General features: G+C 38.6%; 1 protein-coding gene across 1 annotated transcript; it reads right to left on the bottom strand.

Annotated features, from left to right (window-relative positions):
* Positions 1-6798: 6798 nt before the first annotated feature.
* Positions 6799-10764, bottom strand: LOC110464258. Its single transcript, XM_021519372.1, has 3 exons — positions 10614-10764; positions 7690-7916; positions 6799-6923 (listed from the first exon to the last, which is right to left on the bottom strand). Exons 1-3 carry the CDS (start codon positions 10721-10723, stop codon positions 6814-6816), a joined length of 447 nt encoding a protein of 148 aa, XP_021375047.1. The 5' UTR covers positions 10724-10764; the 3' UTR covers positions 6799-6813.
* Positions 10765-13045: the final 2281 nt, after the last annotated feature.

The following is a 13045-nucleotide window of genomic DNA, read 5'->3' as shown; positions in this document are numbered from 1 at the left end:
TAAAGTCAAGTTTTACTGGGCGGATTTAACTGAAACTTGGTAGGAATGATCAACTCATGGTCCTGACAAAGTGTTGTTATTTTTCGGGTCGATCAAAAATCCAATATGGCCGCGACGGCGGCCATTTTGAAAAACTATTTCAAACCTAAAGTCAAGTTCTGCTGCGCCAATTTAACTGAAACTTGACAAGAATGATCAACTCATGGTCCTGACAAAGTGTACAAATTCCAATTATGGTGGTCTTGATGGAGAATCAGTAGAGAAGAGTGAAAAGGAATCTGCTGACCTTGCAGCCATACAAAACTCATTAATTGGTGTTGTCTTTGAAACAAATTCATGAACTGCTTTGCAGTTGATTTAATTGTTCTCAAGACCAACTCTAGTCATCACCCCGCAAAATGTACCCAGTTTGCAAAGGGTCTACGTAAATAGACTAATACTATGTGTGCATTTCTGTTTGTGTGTTAAGAATGAATGTTAATGAAATAGATCCTCAAAAATGGAGCTGATTGTACTGATGGCATCATGATATTTATCAATAGTGTAGCCAATGGAATGGACGATTGAATATGTTTTAACGTGATATACGTATTCCCCCACTTCTATGTATGTAAAATTCACATGTCCCATACAGACTACTCGGGTAGGATACATGTACCCCACATGTCCCATACAGACTACTCGGGTAGGATACATGTACCCCACATGTCCCATACAGACTACTCGGGTAGGATACATGTACCCCACATGTCCCATACAGACTACTCGGGTAGGATACATGTACCCCACATGTCCCATACAGACTACTCGGGTAGGATACATGTACCCCACATGTCCCATACAGACTACTCGGGTAGGATACATGTACCCCACATGTCCCATACAGACTACTCGGGTAGGATACATGTACCCCACATGTCCCATACAGACTACTCGGGTAGGATACATGTACCCCACATGTCCCATACAGACTACTCGGGTAGGATACATGTACCCCACATGTCCCATACAGACTACTCGGGTAGGATACATGTACCCCACATGTCCCATACAGACTACTCGGGTAGGATACATGTACCCCACATGTCCCATACAGACTACTCGGGTAGGATACATGTACCCCACATGTCCCATACAGACTACTCGGGTAGGATACATGTACCCCACATGTCCCATACAGACTACTCGGGTAGGATACATGTACCCCACATGTCCCATACAGACTACTCGGGTAGGATACATGTACCCCACATGTCCCATACAGACTACTCGGGTAGGATACATGTACCCCACATGTCCCATACAGACTACTCGGGTAGGATACATGTACCCCACATGTCCCATACAGACTACTCGGGTAGGATACATGTACCCCACATGTCCCATACAGACTACTCGGGTAGGATACATGTACCCCACATGTCCCATACAGACTACTCGGGTAGGATACATGTACCCCACATGTCCCATACAGACTACTCGGGTAGGATACATGTACCCCACATGTCCCATACAGACTACTCGGGTAGGATACATGTACCCCACATGTCCCATACAGACTACTCGGGTAGGATACATGTACCCCACATGTCCCATACAGACTACTCGGGTAGGATACATGTACCCCACATGTCCCATACAGACTACTCGGGTAGGATACATGTACCCCACATGTCCCATACAGACTACTCGGGTAGGATACATGTACCCCACATGTCCCATACAGACTACTCGGGTAGGATACATGTACCCCACATGTCCCATACAGACTACTCGGGTAGGATACATGTACCCCACATGTCCCATACAGACTACTCGGGTAGGATACATGTACCCCACATGTCCCATACAGACTACTCGGGTAGGATACATGTACCCCACATGTCCCATACAGACTACTCGGGTAGGATACATGTACCCCACATGTCCCATACAGACTACTCGGGTAGGATACATGTACCCCACATGTCCCATACAGACTACTCGGGTAGGATACATGTACCCCACATGTCCCATACAGACTACTCGGGTAGGATACATGTACCCCACATGTCCCATACAGACTACTCGGGTAGGATACATGTACCCCACATGTCCCATACAGACTACTCGGGTAGGATACATGTACCCCACATGTCCCATACAGACTACTCGGGTAGGATACATGTACCCCACATGTCCCATACAGACTACTCGGGTAGGATACATGTACCCCACATGTCCCATACAGACTACTCGGGTAGGATACATGTACCCCACATGTCCCATACAGACTACTCGGGTAGGATACATGTACCCCACATGTCCCATACAGACTACTCGGGTAGGATACATGTACCCCACATGTCCCATACAGACTACTCGGGTAGGATACATGTACCCCACATGTCCCATACAGACTACTCGGGTAGGATACATGTACCCCACATGTCCCATACAGACTACTCGGGTAGGATACATGTACCCCACATGTCCCATACAGACTACTCGGGTAGGATACATGTACCCCACATGTCCCATACAGACTACTCGGGTAGGATACATGTACCCCACATGTCCCATACAGACTACTCGGGTAGGATACATGTACCCCACATGTCCCATACAGACTACTCGGGTAGGATACATGTACCCCACATGTCCCATACAGACTACTCGGGTAGGATACATGTACCCCACATGTCCCATACAGACTACTCGGGTAGGATACATGTACCCCACATGTCCCATACAGACTACTCGGGTAGGATACATGTACCCCACATGTCCCATACAGAATACTCCGGTAGGATACATGTACCCCACATTGCTGCGCTCCGTGACGATTACTACATCACAATTGAAAGACCGTCAAAATATCGTCTGAATGCCATTGACAAGCTTAAGTGACACCAGAGCTCATGAACATAAGAGTTTTACACAAGCTTGCCCTGAAGGTCTTGCATGGATCTTTAAAGAGGGATACCTTCGGTATACCATATTGTTTTTGCTTTTCTCTAAATATGACCTTTGTTCATATCTACGTTATTTAAAAATTGTGCTTTATTTAGTGGTGCATTTTCAATGTCTATGATGTTTTTTTATCCAAATAATGTGTAAAAAGTTGGAGAAAAAGTCAATCATGTAAGTCAATAGGATACTGATATTCTACTTTCAAGGATAGAATTTGGAGTCAGAACCACAGCAAAGCTTTGATTCTGAACTAAATTCTACACCCTCTGGTAGAATATGTATTTGATCTAGTATAACAATAGATTTAATGATATCAGATGACCAAAATGTCCAGAGAGAAAAGTAAATATCACTTTAGAATGCATCTTGTTACTGTCACTGTCAGTGTTATTTTTAATTTTTGCAAACTTAGTAAAATAGATTAAAATTGGTATGTAAGTTAGAGATCAGTAACTGAGTTGTTAAAGTGTGTACTCTAGTCAGCTAGGTATTGCTAGGTCTTGTCAAGTGTATCTGACATAGTGTGATTGGTGGAGGACCTCATAATTATTTATTATTAGGTATGTATAAATCGAATTCAGCATACCTGATAATTATTTTTACTTACCCAGAACTATTGTGTTGATATCAATGTTTGTACTATATGTATATAGGGGCCAGTTGTTACTGGTGTTATAGACTTAACATGGACAGTATCTGTTGGTATACATAGTCCATCACTATAGACATATAGATACCACAGACAAAATTAGAATATCCAGTGACTGTAGATGGACTTAGTAAAGTTAACAAATGTATTGGTTTAAATATAATTTAATTTTGAATTACTGCAGTTAAGGTGGAATTTTGTTCCTTACAATAGTGTTTAGGATAAATTTTCATTTTGCTAATAGTGGTTTGGTTAGAATAAATTTCTCACTAAAGCGGTTTGAATTAAGGTTTTTTCCTGGCTTTGAATTTCAGGCTGTGGCAGTTCAGGTAAAATATAATTTCTGGCTTAAATGGAACTTTCAGAGACCCAAAATGTATCGCTGTGTTGATTTAGGTGGACTTTTTCTGAACCAAAATTATACACTATAGTTGTTATGGTAGAGTTTTATTGAGAACCCATATCTCTTGCTGCCTTGAGTAGACTTTCCTTTAACATTGGACATTTTGAAAATACAAAGTCGTCAACATCAAACACGTTGTAAAATGTGATAGTAGATTCAACCACCTTGTATCGCATGTGAAGATACTTTTAATTTGAATAGCAATAATTAAAGGCACTTTTTTATTAATATAAATCTAATTGTCAATATGTATGCTAAATCTGATATTTGATATAAACTTGCGACCCTATATTGTACGTTGATCAAACTGTTATAATGTACATGTTTACGTAAATCAGTTCAATAAATCAATTTGTAAATATGTCATCGTTCTTTTATCACTGTAGGTTAGTTTATTATGTGGGGTTTTCTGTGTCGTGGACCGTTCGTCTTTCATCTTCTCATTTATGAACTAAAATTCAAATCAAGGTGATGCATGGCAAGGCACAGAAAGAATAAATCTTTAAAAGAAGATTTGACAAAATGACACTTAACTGTTTATGCAGGGAATTGACCCGAAGATGAAAATAAGAAAATTTTGCTCGTTGAATCCCAATACCAATTGTGCATTAGTGAGGCAATTTTTTGGTGAAATAAGGTCCGTATTCATCACCCTGTCAATAACCCTACACGTAGTACCCCGTACCATGGTTTACAAGAGAAACAGTACATTGGGCTTATTGCACTACTGCTCAATATGGATGTAATAAGCAAGTGGATTGTGTAATTCTACAAAGTCTTACTCATGTTATGTCTTTGTTCCCCCCTCAAACGAGACGTGAAGATAGGTATGGACAAAGTCAAAGACATTACAACAGCCCAACCGAAATATCATGTTTGGAGACCTTATGGGAACTTTAGAAGAATCATTAGGTGTCTACCATGTTCGAACTACATTGTATTTGCAGCCCATATTTGTATTAGGAACATTACAAGGGGAACAACTAAAAGTTTTCCTAGCGACCTTTGGAATCCAGCTTTGAGACATCATAAAATCAGTGATGATTTAGGTAAATCTTCACTCAATGTCTTTACGGATAGTTTAGGAAAGTTTAATTTGCCAAAAAGGGGTTAGCTGTCATTGATATCGGTTATATTCTATACAACAACAAGCTACCAACTGTACTACCCAATTATTTTATAGTTGTTCTAAACCAATTGCTTCCAGACGTTTCAACTACATGCAAATGTTACAACAGCTGAAATTAGATGGTGTTAAAAAGCTCTCCATTTAGCAATTTCCTGTTCTGCTTGTCCCTCCAACTATGGCCTATAGCTAGGCACGTTTTAATTGGTGATCAGAGAATCATCTATGGACCATTATGAAAGAATACAAGCCTCGTGATTAACTAAAACATCTTACTCCGTGGTTAAGATTTCTCTGTCTAGATCACGCAGGAGCAGAAGATTTATGAAATAAAAGAGAGCATTTTATTAAAAGCCCAGAGTATCGACTCCTGCCATCAATTGCAATGTGAATTTCGAGATAATAATGCATGTTTTTTAGGTTCATAACCGCATTAAAAAAAAGTGGCCGTGTCGGTAAACATAGCATTTAATAGCATTACACTTGTTTGCATTGATGCATTATTACATTTCCTTCCTGTGAATATAACTAAGCCTACCTGATGACCAAGGAATCCATACTTATATGTTTTCCATTTTCTCGGAAGACGGACTACTAGCTTATGCTTCTGTGTTACAATCTCTCCGAATACCATGTCGTATTTTCCATATGGGACTGAATTTATCGGAAAGGTAACACAGATCTAACCATTTCCATTAATGTCCTTTTAAGATACATTGGCCGTGTGTTTTGCCTCTAAATGACAAGAAATGTATTGACCACGTCGTCGTTCCCACGTATACTTGGGATCAATACCTATACCTAAACTTGAAATCAAGGACACTGCAGACTCTTCTTCATCAACAACAGAATCGTCCTAGACGGCTTAAAACTATATCATCTTTATGGTAGGTGTGACTGACGATCTCGATTTTCCCCCAACTTTTGATAGTAACATCCTACATGTCCAATCTCCAGTGTCGACATGTCGCAGTTGATTCGATCTTAAATCAGTCTTATAGCACGGGTTTTCGGGAGCCATGCTGTGAGGACGGGACGTTATTTTATATGTATGGCGTTTGTTGATTGACCCAGGAAACTCGTGTACTTTATAGAAAAAAATCTATACTAAGGTTAAAGGTGACTTCAGTTTTTTGCTTGAATTCCAAAAAGGAGCTAACCTTACGTGCGGAAACTGCTTTTCCATGTTTATTATCAGTGAGATCTTGACATTTACTAATCACAAGAAATACGAAGCAGGTAAGCACCAATTAAAAAAATGAAAGTCTATGCAGAAAGACAAAGTAAACAATATTGCTGCATCATTTTAGCCATCTAGGTTTCATCAGGGGTACTTTCCGTTAAAAGATTGAAAAGAAATTGTGTTCGAACAAAGGTAGAAATGCAGAAAACATGAAAAGTGTTGCAGGTAAGCTCTGGAAAACTGTGTAAGAAATATGAGTTTCATTGATACAGGCGAACACAAATTATTGTGAACACTTTCCTTTCTTTTAAAATCTTGAATGACAGGAGCGTCTATATCCTTTCCTAATTTTGATGCAAGAGACAACAGTTGTCCATACCATACAATATCTCGTGCTGCTACGCTCTGATTCATCTCAACAACTAGGAGGAGAGGAATTAGAAGAATACTTTATATAAAAAATATAAAAAAAAAAAATGTTTTAACAACACTTCCTTTAATTATCGCAAATGATAGAACAAAGAAGCCATATATGTCTGCTGGGGAGCGTGCATCTTTACGACCAAAATGTTGTTCACTGACGTCACGCAATATTCTTTTTCTGGATCATCTACAAAAGACCAAATACTTTGGTACACAATTTGTTTAAAAAAAAATGATAAGGTTAGTGACATAACAAATAGAACAAATTCACAGGTCGATTATGTTGGGAAAAGACTAAATTCGGAGGTTAAAAATATAACAAATAGTTCGAATTTATAGGTCAACAATGTAACAAACATAAAGTTAAAAATGTAACAATAGGACAAATTAGGTAGATAATGTAGCAAATATAGGCCAAATTCATAGGTCAAAAATATCACAAATAGGCAGAATTCGTGGCTAAATAATATAAATAATAATCCAAAATCGTAGTTTTATTATAAAATAAATAAAAACAATTTCATCTATTATGTTATGATGTGTAAAATACTCCGAATGTATACGTTAATAATGAACCGAACTCATACGTTTAACAATGTACCGAACGGACCAAATCGTTAGTCAATAAAATTGCGTAAGGTACGGAAGCCATTTATTAATATTCACTTTGTAGGGAAATACGAGGAACTATCTTATGCATGTATTTCAGTGTTAGATTACAGTCAACTGAGGCAAGAAGTTTAAAATAGATTTTTTTCGCCGACCCGATTATACATATATACAGTATACATGAGGTACAACCAGGAATCGTGTTTTATTTCATTTTTAGAAGTGAAATATTGAAAATTATTTCTTCTATAAAGTTGATAAGTGATTTATAATATCAAAGAATTCTGGACTACTGTGTTATTAATACGCTGAGCCTTTTGCCATGAATTATGTGTATATTATACCTCTTTCAAACGCAGGGAACATCTTTGGAGCTCCAGGTCTAGTGATGTCGGTAAACTGAAGGTAGTCTGCCCCTAGATCGTCCAGGAAACAGACGGTGAAGGCGTGGTCCCCCTTAAAGTGCAGGTCTATTGTGCCCGTGGGGTAGTTCCAGTATATAGTGCCGTTTTTGCAGGTCATATCTACGTCATAATCGGTGGGGCCATTGTCGGGGTGATTGATATGGGAACTAGGTGAAAACCAGAAACATGCACATGTGAATAATTACTTTTTGAGAAAGTAAATTTGGTAGATCGAAACTCACCTCAATTTAATGAGTTGGTGCTTAAAACCTAAGTTATCGACAGTGTAAGTGTCGGAATCCTGTGTTTTGAAAGGAAAGCATTTTCTTCAACTTATACGATACCCGTCCTGATGTCTCTTCTGGTATCTAGGAAAGTAAGTAGGTCTCAGCGTTCCAAGACTTTATATTAATCATGGTAGACGCAATAAATCCCAGTAAGAAGTCGACAAGATCATGATTAATCGATAATGGCGGTGAAAAATTACAACATTTTTACAAGCAAGATACTACTTCTATCAATATGATAAAACATTTTGTGAGCGAAACCATTAAATATCAGATATTTCTTCGGTATATATTAAAGTTTAACGACATCCTCCAGAGTAACCTGGTTATGTGTGTATTGGTAGCCAGGACGCCCCTATCAAGAAATACATATTGCAGGAATAGTATTCAGAAGTTTTACATATATGAGCCCAACCATACTAGTAACAGTCTACAAAGCTCTTATACGGCCCCACCTCGAATACGCTTCAACGATATGGTCACCCCTGTATACCAAGGACAAAATTACAATTGAAAAAGTCCAGCGAAGAGCAACGAAAAGAGTACTAACATTAACTAACAAATCATACGCTGAACGTTTAAGAATACTCTGTCTACCAACCCTGGAATACAGGAGGGAGAGAGCAGACATGGTCAAAGGGTACAGAATCCTTAATAACATCGACAAACTTGATAAGGATAAACTATTCCAACACTGTGAATGCAGATCTTCAAGGGGGCACTCCAAGAAGCTGTTCAAAAGGCCCTACAAAAAGCTGATCACGGGAAACTTCTTTAGTAATCGCATTATTAAACCGTGGAACTCGTTGCCTGAGCAAGTGGTCTCAGCACCGAGCCTAAACTGCTTCAAGGAAAGACTAAACAAGTTCTGGAAAAATCACCCGAGGAAATTTTACCCCTCATTTTGGTATTAAGATTGGATCTACCATCCAATACCATACTTAACACCAAGTGACTCAACTAAAAACATATAGGGTTTTACAGTTTTTATGCAAACTTTACAACGGAAGGGCTAAACCCTTTCATCTACATGTATGGGAACATAAGAGTGGACTTGTTTAAAAAAAAAAATCACATTATTACTACAGACATTGCTACACTACTATGATTAAGGAAATAATAAGTGCGCAACCGGAAAAAAGTAAGTCGCGAGTGAACGAAATAACAATGATGCATCACCACAAGCTTGAACTAGCTCTCATCGAGGGCACATCAGCAATTCAGCAATAAGCAGTTAATGAGTTCACCAGTATTGTTGTACTATCAAGTATTACTAATATCGTTACATGAGGCTTATTCTTTGTTATCATTATTCAAAGTGGACCCAGTTGCTCAAAGGTTGGTTAACTTTAACCGGTGGTTAGTGTAAAATTCATATTGGTGTCAATAGGAAGTTAGGACCTTCAAAGTAAAATAAATCCTCAAAACACATCAATCTTATTAGTCTCAACAAGTATATAGCAGTGAAGTAATGTCATGTGTTTTTTATTTTGTTGTATTCATTTTTTATGATGTTAGCGCGTGGGGGTCTTAGTGTGGGAGGAAACCGGAGTACCCGGAGAAAAACTCACATGGTCAGGCAGGTGACTCCAACCTTTTCACGTCCGATCGGGGAATCGAACCCCGGTCGCCTTAGTGAAAGGCAAGTGCGCTATCCACTGCACCAACCTACCACCCTAAACGTCCTAATAACAGCTAAGGTTATTTGAGGACGTGCCTCCATGTGTGTGGTGTATGCATGCTTGAGTGTGTGAATGCAGGAGACAGGGTATGTTGGTGTACTTGCCTCCTTTTGATAGCACGTATCTGATGCCGAGTTTATAGTGCTATCTCACTGAAATGGTCACATTATACTGACAACGGGTGAACCAGTTGTTACCATTCCCCTGAAAATTTAAAGACTTTGGTATGTTCCGGCCTGGTTACAGAACCCATTGCCTTCCTCACCTGGGCAAACGCTCAACTTTCAAGCCAAAATTGAGGTGTTGCCAAGCAAGGCGCCAGGAAATAAAAGGTCGTTAGAAGTAGAAAATAAGATAAAGATTCCAAATATTGCAATGGGCGCAGCAGATTTATTTTCGTCGCTTTTGTGTCCCCAAATAGAAGACACCAAAGCAAATCCCAAATTCTACATGGGGCTCCCACATTAGTCGCCTCCTACGATACATGCAGTGGGTAACAGCAGGTGAATTCTTTTCCCGATCCCCACCCGTAGGGGTGAACCAAGTTGGTACCTAACTTACCTGATTTGTACTTTGATGGTTTGATTTAACGTGGCAACAGTTAGGAAATATATGTACTTAAATTTAGTGCAAAGACATGTAAATAAAAGTGGAAGACCGTTATTATTGCTTTGCATTCTCGTCAATGCCAAGTTTGGATTCATCTAGCTTGTATCAATACATTTATCACCCTTTATCACCAATATCACCGTCCATATACAAAAGGCCATGCAAACAAGGAATGGGATTTTTACCATTTTAGCCCTTATGGGAGATTTGGCATTTTACCAATCTAAAAGCCTATTAACACGGTGTTCTTTAACTTGAATAGGGTTAATAACAGCGAAATCCTTACTGTCCAGTCTCTGGGTCCTGTGTACAGCGATCCTGAAACAAGAATCTTCTAGGGAGACACACCACTCCGCCCAGAACTACAAAGGCAAACACTACTCTGAACAAGGCCATCTTGATTTTAGTCCAAACAGTATAGCGGTTACACTCCTTTGGTCTTATCTACATTGTTGACTGGTAATCGCCGAAGTTTAGAGGTCAGCTACATTCTAAGTGGACAGCAGTTATCAGTTAACTTCATAGTAGGCCATGCATTTATGTCAAGTTTCTTAGGTATTTAAACGAAGAATTATATAATTGACCAGAATCCTTTTTATCTTTATAATATTGCAATATGGCCTAATGTAGGATCTAAAGACCTAATCACAAAGACCTAGCATGTTGTTAACTCTATTCAAGTACCATATTTGAATAAAAGCTATTGAAATCAAACAAAACGAAACGAGGCCTTATTCGGGAACCCCTCATTGACAGTGTACTTTTTATATTGCAAATAATGCTACATCGATAAAATAGTGACAATAAGCTTAATTTTCTATTGTAGCCACCTTATGTCTCGATAGATAGTCAAGCGGTTTCGGTTCACAGTAGACAAGGCAGACACGATCGTCCCAGCAGAAAATATCACCACCTTTGTACAACCTAGGTAATTCAGCCGTCGTTAATATAGTAACCTTGTCTTCTAGGTGATACTTCATTCGTCTTTGTTCCGAGTAGATTATTCAGCTACGGTAGATCCTGCTGGCACCTTTATACTCAGCGGATGATTCAACAGATGATCCAGACACGTTCGTTCATATATTATGAATAAAGTTCCCCGCGATATGGGTTAATAATCCAGCCACTTACGTTTCAAGTAGATAATCCAGCCATGTTTTTTTCTGGGTAGACCTTTAGATCCAGATTATCAAACCACTTTTGATCACAGTAGATAATCTATCCATCCTAGTGTATAATATATCAAGGTTCATTACCAGCATATAATCCACCAAACTGTATATTTTCGCTAGTACCTATACCACTTTTGTTCTCTGTAGATAATTTAACCACCATTTTTTCCAAATAGATAAACCATTCTCTTTTGTTTCTTAGAGATGATGCTTAACACCAGTGCCCTCAGGAAAATGTTTTATAATCCAGATACTTTATTCCCCGTAGTTAATCCAGCCATGCCCTTTTGTTGACAGCAGAGACTTCAGCTACATTTGTTTTATTATGTAATTCAGAAACCTTTCATCACACTAGATTATCCAGGTATCTTCGTTTATAGTGAATTTGTTACCAGTAAATAACCTTGTTTGAAATGACAAATTGTTCCCCGTATATTTTAGCTGGTATCTGGATCCCCGTACATATTAGCTGGTATCTGGATTCCCGTACATATTAGCTGGTATCTGGATTCCCGTACATATTAGATGGTATCTGGATCGCCGTACATATTAGCTGGTATCTGGATTCCCGTACATATTAGCTGGTATCTGGATCCCCGTACATATTAGCTGGTATCTGGATCCCCGTACATATTAGCTGGTATCTGGTCCCCGTACATATTAGCTGGTATCTTGATCCCCGTACATATTAGCTGGTATCTTGATCCCCGTACATATTAGCTTGTATCTGGATCCCCGTACATATTAGCTGGTATCTGGATCCCCGTACATATTAGATGGTATCTGGATCAGTAAATAGGTTAACACGCATTGATCTCTATTATCGAGTGTTCCAGCATAATAATCTGCAACTAGTTGTAAGTTTATAAAGTATCAAGCGTTGCATGTTTCAAACATTTTGTGATTTGTGTTCTTATAAGTGACGACTTGTTTTGTATAATTTGTGTGTCATTATTTTCCAAATCTTGTTATATATGCTTTAATTTTTGTGACTTATATTGTTAAGGTTACGTTTTGTATTCAAAACCAAGCTATTCATATTTGAAACCTGTAACATACTTTCGAAAACTTCCTTCATATTTGTATATGGAAATTCGTGATTTATGTTTAAAAAAAAAGTGATAAATATTCGAAATCCTTTTATTTGTATTTTTAATTAATCTTGTGATTAGATCGTGATGCATGATCGGACGTTTTCATTTGCTAATCATTGACACCGCCAGTGTTGATCCTAAAAATGATGTTGTGCATTGTTTTTATAACCTTGTGTAAGTTGTTCCGCTCTACAAATATGTACTATGTTTCTTACCTGATTCATTCATTCATTTCTTTATTCCTCCAAATTACAGTGTTACATGTACATGTATATGGACATAAATATCAATAAATACAGAAAAGGAAATCATATGTAAAGTAAAGAAAAGGGAGATATTCTAAAGTGGACAAAACCAATGTATGTAACTAGACATGTAAAAGACTCCAGGCTAGTGAACAAAGTAAACAAATATGATACAAAGCTTCACAAATATATGATGGAGCATAATGA

This window comes from Mizuhopecten yessoensis, unplaced genomic scaffold (assembly GCF_002113885.1).
Source record: "Mizuhopecten yessoensis strain PY_sf001 unplaced genomic scaffold, ASM211388v2 scaffold1539, whole genome shotgun sequence".
NCBI classification, from domain to species: Eukaryota; Metazoa; Mollusca; class Bivalvia; order Pectinida; family Pectinidae; genus Mizuhopecten; species Mizuhopecten yessoensis.
The sequence above is the reverse complement of the archived record's forward strand: the minus strand, read 5'-3'. Positions and strand labels throughout refer to the sequence as shown.

What these genes read in the sequence shown, in the direction of transcription:
- LOC110464258 (XM_021519372.1), bottom strand. Translation starts at nt 10,723, where the DNA reads ATGGCCTTGTTCAGAGTAGTGTTTGCCTTTGTAGTTCTGGGCGGAGTG. An exon ending in CAGGACCCAGAGACTGGACA is followed by an intron (nt 7,917 to 10,613) that starts GTAAGGATTTCG and finishes GTTTTCACCTAG; the next exon opens with TTCCCATATCAATCACCCCG. An exon ending in GTTCCCTGCGTTTGAAAGAG is followed by an intron (nt 6,924 to 7,689) that starts GTATAATATACA and finishes GGTCTTTTGTAG; the next exon opens with ATGATCCAGAAAAAGAATAT.